Here is a 12222-nt window from a genome sequence, read left to right as displayed (position 1 = left end):
AATGTTCCCCGTCTCTCCACCTGTTGGCATTTGGGATCAAGCTTTCAAAGCCATTACCCATTCCCCCATGCCCATATGCTGCTCCTGATGCTCTTAAGCATCATCTCGTCATTTGACATCCCAAAATATCAGGGGGTCTCTTAACATACCTCAGTGTGATGCTACACAATGAAAGGGAGGCAGCAGCTTGCAGAAGGCTGCTGAATCCAGCCAAGAATAGTGCTCACCTTACTTACAAAGCACAAGGGCATAATTAGGGTAGCATGGAGGCAGGTGTATGGCTTTACTGCTCTTTCCCTTGTAAAAGAAGAGACACTAATTGCAATGGTGTTTCATCAGTAGCTGGATGTCTCCTCCTTACTAACGTGCCCCACGACAGCATGGAAAAAACCTGGGGCTGGAACCGCAGGGATAGACAGCCAGCCACCAGTTACACACCGTGATTTCCCACGGTCTGTGGGCATGGTAAGAAATGCCATACTGACAGCTGCCAGTTTACCAAAACCTGTCTAGTCAGTAACTGAGGCTCTTCTCCCCACTTGCACCTGATACAACGTACTGGCCACCCCCATGCAGACCTCATTGTTTTCAGAAGTGCCGGAGACATCACAGAAATGGTGCTCATGGGCTGTGACAGGGTGCTGGAGTGGGGTGGGCGTGGCTCACACCAAGGAAAATACGGGAACTCCAGTCTGCCTGAGACAGGAAAGGTTTTTGTGACCAAAGCACAAAGACTGGGTGATTCTGATTCAACCAACAGCTCGGTGAGCAGTTATCTTGTGAAACCAGGGCAAGACATTTCACCACTTTAGTCTTCCACCTCTCTTTCTGCAGGGATAGGAAAACATACTGTGGACAGCAGGAGGGGAAGTATTTTGATTGTATCTGCAAACAACCAAAGAAAAGGAACTAATAAAAAGTCTCTCAATAGACATACAAGGTCTGAAATGACTGTTGTCCTGAGCTGGGCATCCCAGCATCAGCACACATCTGGAAAGTAATACTATGTTTACTGGTCTCTCGTGCACTGGGCACAGCCTAAGGCACAGTGAAGAGCATCACTTCCATACCAAGCTGATGAAGCAATCACTGAGAAAGCCAAAAGACTCAGTTTACCTCCCCTCCCCCCGTTCTTTCCACATCACAACCAACAGATATGCCCATAGTTCCCAATCTTCCTTCAATGGCTACAGTCTTGCCTGTAACGCTGTCACACGTAGCTTTTGACCAGGCTTTTCCAACTCCCGCTGGGAACAATTCCCACAGCAATTTATGTCGCACGAATGCACGCGCCCCTCACTCATGCTCCTGGCTTCTCCACGAAAATGACTTTCCTAGAAAAGACCAGAAACTGCTGCAAACAGATACAACACGCAAACTATGGTTTTTCAGATGTAATCGTCAGAAACTAACTACAAATTCTGACTGCAGCACTGTTGAGTACGAGAGGAACCAGGAGGGAGCGTTTGTGCATCTCCAGAATCACACTAGACAGTTCAACCAATAGCTGTCAGGAAACAAAAATACTCGCATTTCCAATACATCCTTCACAAAAGCCAAACCTGCCTATCGCTTGGGTGACAGAAGCAAGGAAGGCACCACTCCCTTCATTGCTTCAGTGCTATTAGCTTTGCGATCTATAGGTGAGTTACCAGCCAGCAGCAGGCGGCTCCTACAATTCTCTGTACACTCTCATATTCCAGACCTCCCACCAGCTGTGATGCTTTAGATGCTTTAAAGGTCTCTGAGATATCTTACATCCTAATGGCACAACACAGTTCCAAAAATCTCTCTACCAGCAAGCGCAGCTTAGCTGACAATCTGCCATCCCCAGAAGTCACTATGTGTCCTGACATGCAAGAACAGCTTCTGGGGTAGAAATCTAGGAAGGAGGGATAAACAATCAAAACAATGCCTGGGGGTACCACAATCTGCAGAAAGGGACAGAAGAGGCTTTGTTCCAGGGGACACACCATAGCTGAGGTTTTCTTTCTGCCATTCCATTAAAAGAGAGACGACCACCCAACACCTGGCCTTGCTTCACTGCTCCCCTTGGGCCTCAAAGCATGGGTTCAGGACGTACTGGTCATTCAACCAGCATTCCAAAGCAATCTCCTCCACCCCAGCCAGGACACGATGATGCTGCAGAACAGGGCAAGTGAGTCCTGGAGGGCTGTCACCAAGCTGCAGAAGTCAGAGGAGAAAGCTACCTGTACCACCAGCTACGCAGACACCATTCACCCACAGCATTTTCAGCTTCAGCAGGCTGAGAAAAGGATTTAATAGGGAGAAATAAAGCAACTTGTGACATTTTATTACCACTGAGGTGAGAAAGTTCCTGCTGGATCCCAGAGGAGCAGGAACAAGCCCTGCATATCAGTGAAGTGTACCACAAAGGTCCTTGTAGAAAAAGCCCCAGGGAATGGGAGAAACCCCATCTGCAGCAGTAATGTTGTTGTCACCATGGCGGTCTAAGGATACAGAAAAGGCAAGATGTGTAAAGCTGTAATATTGCTTATTGAAGCAACTGAATCTGGGTTGACAAAGGAATTTCTCTTTACAGCGGTTAACGACCTTTGTGCTTCTCTGGGAGCATTCTGTTCACATCTGTACATTAAAAAGAATAATGAAGCTCAAGTGCTTTGTTTTTCCTTTTTCTTCAAGGGGCCGAAGCTCTCCTCAGGGGGAAAACCAAGAGCTATAGGAAGCCAGTGGAAAGCCATCAACAAGATGAAAGACCTGACTGCCTTCCCAGAAGAAAGCCCCACGAAGCCGCCTCTCGGGAGGGCCCGGGGAAAGCAGCCGCACCCGGCAGAGGAAGGCGCAAGCTGCATCAGAGCATGAAAGCCCCGAAGAGGGGTCAGCACAGAGAGGCATCGGTGGGACCCCGGCGAGCGGGGCTCCCTGCACCTTCAAAGGAAGCGAGTCTGCCCGGCTGCTGCTTCTCGGAGCGGTGGCACGGCTGTGCCGCACCGGCCGAGGTGCGGTCCGTGCGCTGCTGCGCCAGCCGGGGACGGCCGCACCTGATGCGGCAGCACGGGCGAACGGTGCGGGACGGAGCGGGCGGCCCCGAGCGCCCAACGCCCTGCGGGCCGTGCTCCGGGCCAGCGGGAGCGGGGACCCGCGCCCCGGCCCCGCCGCGCCCCGGGAACGGCCGCCGCCGCACGGGCAGGTGGGGCGGCGGCGGGAGCCGCTCGGAGGGGAGCCCGCCGGCGCCCGGGGCTTACCGAGCCGGTGTGCGCCCCGGCGGGTCACCGCGCCCGCCCGGCTCTGCGGGAGGCGACCCGGCTGCTCCAGCGGGGACGCGGGCAGTGCCGGGGAGCGGGTGCCGCCGGGCACCGGCCGCCGCAGCAGCTCCAGCCAGGACTGAGCCCGCCGGGCCGCGGCTCTGCCCAGCCGGGGGCGTCCGGCGGAGCCGGGACACCTGTGCGGGCGGAGGGCCGGGTCGGGCCGCGGCTCTTTGTCTGCGCGTCGCCGCCGCCGCCGCCGCCCCGGTCCGGCCCGCAGCGCCGGGCACCGGCACCGTGCTTGCCGGGCACCGCCGCCCGCCCCGCGGTCCGCGGCCGCGGCACCCACCCGCTCGGCACCGGCGGGGCCGCCCCGCCCCGCCCCGCCCCGCCCCGCCCGCAGCACCCACCGTGATGCGCGGGATGTTCTTCTTGCCCTGGTACGACATGGCGCCGCCCGGCCCGCCGCCACCTGCGCTGCCCTCCGCACAAAGGCGAGCCCGAGCCCGCCGTGCCAGCCGCCACCGGGGACGGCCGCCCGCCCCGCCCCGCCCCGCCCCGCCCCCGGCGCCGCCCGCCGCCGCCAGGGGGCGCCCCGCGACCGGGCACCGCGCCCCGGGTGTGGGGCACCGGGCTCCGAGCAGCACCGCTCCCGGTGCACCGGCTGTGGGGGCACCGGGCTCCGGGCACCGCTCCCGGTGCACCGGCTATGGGCACCGGGCTCTGGGCACCGCTCCCGGTGCACCGGCTATGGGCACCGGGCTCTGGGCACCGCTCCCGGTGCACCGGCTTGGGGCACCGGGCTCTGGGCACCGCTCCCCGTGCACTGGCTTGGGGCACCGGGCTCTGGGCACCACTCCCGGTGCACCGGCTGTGGGGCACCGGGCTCTGGGCACCGCTCCCGGTGCACCGGCTATGGGCACCGGGCTCTGGGCACCGCTCCCGGTGCACCGGCTATGGGCACCGGGCTCTGGGCACCGCTCCCGGTGCACCGGCTTGGGGCACCGGGCTCCGGGCACCGCTCCCGGTGCACCGGCTGTGGGGGCACCGGGCTCTGGGCACCGCTCCCGGTGCACCGGCTATGGGCACTGGGCTCTGGGCACCGCTCCCGGTGCACTGGCTATGGGCACTGGGCTCCAAGCACCACTCCCGGTGCACCGGCTTGGGGCACCGGGCTCTGGGCACCGCTCCCGGTGCACCGGCTGTGGGGGCACCGGGCTCTGGGCACCGCTCCCGGTGCACTGGCTATGGGCACTGGGCTCTGGGCACCGCTCCCGGTGCACCGGCTTGGGGCACCGGGCTCCGAGCAGCACCGCTCCCAGTGCACCGGCTATGGGCACTGGGCTCCAAGCACCGCTCCCGGTGCACCGGCTTGGGGCACCGGGCTCCGAGCAGCACCGCTCCCGGTGCACCGGCTATGGGCACTGGGCTCCAAGCACCGCTCCCGGTGCACCGGCTGCGGGGCACCGGGCTCTGGGCACCGCTCCCGGTGCACCGGCTATGGGCACTGGGCTCCAAGCACCGCTCCCGGTGCACCGGCTGCGGGGCACCGGGCTCTGGGCACCGCTCCCGGTGCACCGGCTATGGGCACTGGGCTCTGGGCACCGCTCCCGGTGCACTGGCTATGGGCACTGGGCTCTGGGCACCGCTCCCGGTGCACCGGCTATGGGCACTGGGCTCTGGGCACCGCTCCCGGTGCACTGGCTATGGGCACCGGGCTCTGGGCACCGCTCCCCGTGCACTGGCTTGGGGCACCGGGCTCTGGGCACCACTCCCGGTGCACCAGCTATGGGCACTGGGCTCCAAGCACCGCTCCCGGTGCACCGGCTATGGGCACTAGGCTCCGGGCACCGCTCCCGGTGCACCGGCTATGGGGCACTAAGCTCTGGGCACCGCTCCCGGTGCACTGGCTATGGGGCACTGGGCTCTGAACACCACCGCTCCTAGTGCACCACGTACCAGGCACCACTCCCTGTGCACCGCACTCCAAGCAGGGCTTGCTGCCCTCCATGCGCCACGTGCTGGGCACCAGCACCAGGTGCCGCACACCAAACATGGCCCACCACGGCCTCCAGGCCTGTGCCCCTCCACTGGGGAAACCCTGGGCTTGGGGTGGCTGCGGAGGGGCCGCACAAGCAGCCAGTGCAGGGTGAGGTCTGAACCCATGCCCAGCCTGCAGAGAGGGCAACCAGGGGAGCAGGCCTCAAAAAAAGGCTCATCACAAGCCGCAACTTTTCCATGTAATAATAGCAAGTAAAGACGAAAGAGATTTCTAAAACAATGGAATTCTTTGGTACTGCTGGAGTGCATTTGTATCACCTTAAACTTTCACAAGCACAAGAATTGGCAACACTTAAAAAAATGAAAATGCACTACACATCTAACTCTGGGAATCTTGTGTCCTATGTAAACATGATGAGTGTTGTAATTGTTGGTGTCAAGTTGGTGTTGACTTCTATATTTCCGCAGCTGTGATCTTGGTAGGAAGGTTTAAACTGTGGAATTGGTTACAAGTATGCAGCGTGTGCTGAGGCAGATGATGCTGGGCCTGGGACGCCAGGACTGGGAGGTGTGCTGTGATGGATGGGAGGAACTTCTCTGCCCTGTCCTATTGATGCCATCCACAATGCTGCTAGCACATCTGCTGCCCTGCAGAGCCATGGCCAGGCCTGAATCTCACTTTCTTTCCCAGGCCAGCTATGACTCCACTCATGCAAAGCTATGAACACCACCAAGATCTTCCTACAGATCCTGCTGCCAGGCAGCAGCTAATGGCATGTCAAAAATCTTACAGCCACACCAGTCACAGGCATTGCTGTAAATCTCATTTCTAGCTCCTGCTAGAAAAACAAGACATCTGACCCAGATGATGAACACTCTAGTTTGCTTTCTGAACTAGAACCTATGGTTTGCAATCACTGCAGGGGCCTGAAGAGCACTGCTCGCCACTGCATGCACGAGCAAAGCAACCTTCCTAGCACAACCCCTGATGCTGCAGCTGACTTTGACTACTACAAAGCTCTGGGGAAGTGGGTGATCACAGTGTGGACTGTCTGGAGCGCATGCTCGGCTCCCGGGGTTCAGTGGAGGGTCACACTCCATAGTGTTAATTACATGTTCGCCTTGCTGAAGGGTTTAAGTACATAGATTGGTATGGCAGCCCTCCCCTACCACAAGCTTTGATGTCTCCACTGGCTCAGTAATCCAGACCAAAGCTTTTATTACTCACCAAGTCTGTTACTCTGTGTGCGCTTCCACTAAAGGTCTTAGAAAGTTTTACTGAATACATATTTATTCTAAACCCAGAAAGCTTTCACCAGCTTAAAGTGAAAGTCAGCAGCTTCTCAATAACCTATTTATTACTGCCACAACTACAAGGATATCTGCAAAACTGCACGGGCTGCTTGGCCCAGCTGGACCACTGCATGCTGCCTCCCTTCCCCCAGCTCCCGTGCTGCAGCCTGTGAGCTGGTGCACCCCAGCAGTCAGCAGGAGACGGGCTGAAAGCCTTCCCCCTCCCTGGTAAATCCATGGGCAGGGAGGTGTCTGCAAGCACCAGGAAGGGAATGGGAGAGCAGGGCTGTGCCACAGCCTCTCTGACCGAGGAGGGTATGGGGAGGAGGATAAGGTACCAAACCGTACTCTTCTTGCCACACTGCTGTGATGCTTCAAGAACAGGTCCTGGTCTCTACTGGAATTAGACTGGCTGGGGCTGGGACATGAGAAAGACCCTCAACTCCTGTCACCAAATCTCCTGAAACTTCACTCACCCATTTTCCAAAAGTTCAAAAGTATTCCCATGCTGGGTGGTACCACATTACTTTGTGTGGAGGAGCAGTTAATTGGTTAATAATAGATAAAAGACTATGCAGACAGACGCTGCCGACTTGAGCACTTAGTTTCAAGAGCCAAGCTTGCATCAGCCCCCTGGATGCTGGCCAACCACAGTGACTTCAGACCCTCCTTTTGAAGAGAAGTGCTTTCCTCTTAGTTGCTATGTGACGCTCACACAAATACATGGTAAAACATGCTGCCCTGGGCCCAAAACATTCAAAATGGAAAGATTTTTTTTCCATAGGACCTCTTCCCGGGGCAGTCAGCAAGGTGTTACTTGCCTGCTTCAAAACATCCTCGATATGAAGCATGGTCAGTTTGAAAGTTATTTTAAAATGGCAATACTCTTACAGCTCATAATATCCTCAGAAACACCTACAGGGATAACGTGGCACTAGATGTCTGTGGACAGCCACGATGGGTGACAGAGCATGGCGTGGAACACCAGCGGTGTGAACAGAGAGTAGAAGGCATGTGCTGCTGCAAGGACGTTGTCAACAAAATAAACCCAGCTCTGACTGTGGTCGGTCAATGCTCAGCAGCCAGGCTTATCCCATCTGTAAAGACCAGGATGCTGCTGACCCAGCGCTAGTGCAAAGGACGAAAGCAGACCCCACCAGCCCTACACGCCTGCGATCAAGGGTTCTTTCAGAGAGCCACAACTGAGGCACAGTCAATATAACCAGTCATGGAATAACCAGGGCTCAAATGTCATAACGTGCAACAGACTTGCCAGGACAGCATAAAACCATTCCCTCTTCCTCCTAGCAGATGAGTTTTCAGGGGCTGAGCTCCCTTGGGACACAGTAAATCCAAGGGACAGCACCGCTGCAGCTGGTGCACCGTCTCCAGATGGAACCTCTGGCAGGACGCAGTGTCTCACAAGGCTGGTCACACACTCCTACCCCAGTGCACCAGGAACGTCCACCACACACAGACTTCAGAGAAGCTTTTCTTGTGCTTGTGCGTGCCATCCCTGGAGGAAGAGGGTTGCTGACCCAGAGCTGTGGCTCTCTCTCCACGCTCTTTGTCCCCTTCCCATTGATATCCATGGGGTCACCCTTACTTCTGTGGGGGAGTCCAGCACTGTTTGATAATCACACTGTTCCGTGTTGTTGGCTCCAGCTCTCCCAACCTCTGATGTTCAACTTGAGAGCCAGAGCTGGAGGGACTGGGAAGAGAGCCCATTGGCTCTGTTACTGAGAAACACAGCCACACCGGCTTTTGTACCGTTCCCACCATCCACACCATCTCCCAGAGGCAACACGGAGTTCTGCAGCTCTTTAAACTCCTCTCTGGAGCAGACATGAATGGGAAGGAATCTGAAGCTCAGCTGCTCGTGCTGGACACGCGAGGTCTGCCAGGAGGCAGCAGGAGGCAGTCTCCGCGCTGTACGGGGCAGGTGGTGGGCAGTGATGCAAGTTTTTCCGCAGTGGAGCAACTCTACTTAGCTTTCTCCTGGCTAGAATATACATTGGGGCTTTGGCAGTGGAAACAAGGAGGGAAATCAGCAAATGTATGGCCTGAAACAAATTAAACTTCTAGGTCAGCGCTTAATGCTTTCAAGGAACCATTACATTAAAAGCAGTAGGTGTTACAGCCACTCCAGCTGGATTACCACACCATTTCAATCACCTGTCCAAACTGACATTAGGGTGGGTAATTGTTCAAGCCAAAATTTATTTGCAGCCTTATTAAGGACTAGAAGTCAGAGCAATTTCAGGACCATTCCCTTCTTTCTCCTTTAGACTGGAGTGACAGACGATGCCATTCACAAAATCCTCGCCTGAGATGACACTTCACGGAACGTAACAAAGGCCCTGGAAAAGCAGAAGTCCCTGGAAGGAATTGCCCTTGACCGTAAGGAGCCCACAGCGACTCCAGTGTGCCCACAGCAAACGCCAAGACAATGTCCCTACAAAAACATCAGTTTCTACCCCGTGGCTTGGAGACACCTTGAAGTTTGTGGACTACCCTATGCTGTCCATGGAGGCAATTAAGAACAGGCCTAACGCCAGGGTGCTTTAGCCCACTGTACAAGACTCCTGACCTCCACCTACGCTGAAGTGTAACAGTGGCCAGAGAGCGAAGGGGGGAAGGGGCAGTTGGTGACACTGACACGGCATTCATCGCGGGCTGTTGCTACCAGATGCAGCTGAGGGGCCCAGCACCCAGCAGGCTTCATGAGCGACCAGATCCTTCATTTCTCCAGAGCAAGCCCACCTCTGGATAGCCAGTGTTTGCAGTCATAATGGAGACTCGGCTCCAGAAAGCACACCCTGCCCCTGCCTGCTCTGAGCCTGCTGCAGGCAGGGGATTCAAGACCACCACCCCAATACTGCCTCACACCCAAGCCCCCAGGTTTCTGCTCCCTGGCTGCCTCCCCAGTTGATGTCTTCCTTCTCTGCACTGCTTGCCTAGCAAGCCTCGGAAGAGCCGACCTAGGCTGAAAACCACAACCGAGCCGAGGACATGCAGCAGCGCTCCTGGGGCAAGGCTTGCCGGGCTCCAGCCCAGGTGCCCAGGGGACATCGACTCGCCTTCCTCTCCCAAAGCAGGCGGCAGCTCCTCAGGCGGGAGGTGGCCTCCGCTGGGGCAGGGGCTTCCCGAACCCGCAGCCGGGTCGGTGCACGGCTGGGCTCTGCCGGAGCTCCTCGCTGCCCGGGCTGCAGGTTAGCGCAGAGGGAGCTGCTCTTCCCCGGGCAGGCTGGCAGCGGGAAGTACTCACGAACTGCTGCCTCCCGGGGGGCTGAAGGCGCTGCCTCCCGCAGCCCCCAGCCCCACCGCAGGCCCTGCGGGACGAGCTGCGGGAAGGACACGGTGCTCCCTGCGGCCAGGCGGGAAGGAAGGGCTGGGGAAACTGCGCAGCCCAGAGGGAAAGCTCTCAGGCTCACAGCAGGAATTACACCAGGAAAAAAAGGGAAGGGAGACAAACGCGAGAGCGAGGAGGTGGCGGCGCTGGGCTTGCAGAACTCAAGGGTACGTGGCGGCAAAAACCGAATCTGTAAATGGCCTCGGGGGCTCAAGGAGTTAAAACCTGAGTGCAGAAGTAAGGTCCAAAGTAAAGCAGCAGTAAAAAAACCAGTAGTGGAGCATAACAGCGAGGCTTGCAGGAAAAAACGAGGGGTGCCCCGAGAGACATTTCATTCCCAGTCAGGAGAATTGCTCTTCCCCCATCCGGCCCTTAGCCCGGCAGAGAGCCCAGTGCCAGCAGCACAGGGCTGGAGACGGGCGCTCCCACCACAGGATGTCACCAGAGCGCAGGGCCAGACCCCCGGGACCCGCGGCTGCCACCTTCCCTGTCCCTCCCCGCAGCCAAAGCCCCAGCCCCATGGCCAGCCCCACAGACAGGAGACATCCAAGCTGGACAGGATCCTCCCAGCAACGCTAAGACACGGAGGCTGTCGGCCAAGTGGGTGATGATCCAGGGTACCAAAAAATGCTTTAAAATAACTCCTCAGTCCTCGGCTGTGAGCAGAGGCCCTGCTGCAGGCTGCTGTGCTGTCGGAGCAAAGAACCCCGCAAAAAAAGAAAGCCCAGGGACATCCAGACCTCGCTGCAACCCCTGTGGGAGGTTTGAGACTGCCAGCCCGCAGACACGGGGATCACACAGGTACCCCTTCTCTACCTGGCAAAAGCCAGGCTAAGGAGAGCTCCCCTCTCCACAGGCACCTCTGAAACCAAAGGTACCTGGCTGGGGCTGGCTCCTGCCAGCAGGCTGGCTCAGCCTACTTGAAAGCATCATCTGCCTTATGATGCTGTAAACCACAGACAGACCCAAACCCAGATCCAGACTCACACCACGTGCAGGGTAAGTGCAGCTGTGACAGTGGCACAACTCTTATCCCACATGGGATCGGAGCATGTGCTGCATCCGATGACGGTAGCTCAGTCCCTTCTGCCTCTCTTCCCACTCCTCCCTCATGTAACAGTCTCTGACATGATGGGAAGGATTAAGCCAAATTCAGGTCCCTCCTCACTTCTTTAATATGTATTTTGAGAAACAGTATTTTTCTTAGGTTCAGCTATTCCACCACGATGTGAAAGGTATAACCTGTTGTTGCCTTTCTCCACTGACACAGAACTTCTGTGAAGCTTTTTTTGTGCAATTTGAACTCACTTTACCTCATCCTAGCAAAAATACAGGCATTGTGACCCACTTTCTGTGCAACACAGGGTAGCCTGCAGACAGCTCTCTGGGGATGACTGCCAAAGCAGCAGCTACCCAAGCATTTCCAGGCACACCAGCTACCCAGGCCACAGGACCACGCTGGGACAGGGTCTTGGCAGGTCCCCAAGCACAGTGCGAGGATCTCAGGCCGCTTCTGTGACACAGCAGACATCCCTGTGCATTCACGACGGGCAAAGGGATGCCTTAAAGCTGTCCCTGGAGCGCTACCCTGGAGTCCTGTGACAGTCACAGGCACCAGCAAAGCCAGATGCTATCATTGAGCACGGCTGCTGCAAACAAAGAGAGCACAGCATGTCTGGCTGCTTTGTCATCTCATCATCTTTAATCCAATGTCAGTGTTCTTGAGGCCTGGCCCATGGCAGCATGGCTGGGGATGCAGGCTTTCATGCCACAGGCTGACAATCCCATTTCTCAGGACACACTCTGCAGCCTCCACAGCAACGCCTGCAGCCACACCAGCACCCGGGATGGGGCAGCGAGCTCTCTGAGGTCACGCTGCCTGTTGCGGTGGGGACAACGGTGCACAGCACAGACCCGCTGGGGACGCCTGCTCCTGCTGCAGGCAGCTGCATCCCCCCTCCTTCCTGCTGCGCCTGGGCCAGAGGAGACTGCTCACCCTGAAAGGTCACCCCTGGCAAAACGCTAATGCCAAGCCTGGAGGAGACGGCTTCCACTTCACACTTAGCTCCCCCCATGGGGTGAGCTTCTGGATTTCCATTGAAATTACTCAATTCCCTCAGAGCGTGTACGGGCCAGCCCGAGTCTGGGAAATACAGGCACCCATCTGTGCCCTTTAATGTGCAAAGCAAGGACTAGAAAGGTCTGGGCTCCGCTCCACATCACTTCTTTTCCCCCCTCAGCTGAACAGAAACACCCATTACTGGATCCAACTCTATGTGTTGTAAAATGGAGCTCAGCTGTTCCCAGCAGAGCAATGGGAAAGATGCTGCTGGATCCAACCCGCAGCCA

At 57.2% G+C, this 12222-nt stretch overlaps 1 protein-coding gene across 2 annotated transcripts in view; it reads right to left on the bottom strand.

The window, feature by feature from the left end:
- The window catches only part of DPYSL3 (dihydropyrimidinase like 3), a 42188-nt gene that overhangs the window by 21356 nt on the left and 8610 nt on the right, over positions 1-12222 (bottom strand). Inside the window, exon 1 of one of the 2 annotated variants that reach the window (XM_064458202.1) lies at positions 3638-3752. The exons of the other annotated variant lie outside the window; for it this stretch is intronic. Within the exon in view, the coding sequence (XP_064314272.1) occupies positions 3638-3676 (39 nt within the window). The 5' untranslated portion in view covers positions 3677-3752. Of the gene's footprint in view, positions 1-3637; positions 3753-12222 lie in introns of those variants that run through there. 2 annotated transcript variants of the gene reach the window in all.

This window comes from Phalacrocorax carbo, chromosome 8 (assembly GCF_963921805.1).
Source record: "Phalacrocorax carbo chromosome 8, bPhaCar2.1, whole genome shotgun sequence".
In the NCBI taxonomy this organism is placed as follows: domain Eukaryota; kingdom Metazoa; phylum Chordata; class Aves; order Suliformes; family Phalacrocoracidae; genus Phalacrocorax; species Phalacrocorax carbo.
This window is presented reverse-complemented; position numbering and strand designations above follow the sequence as displayed.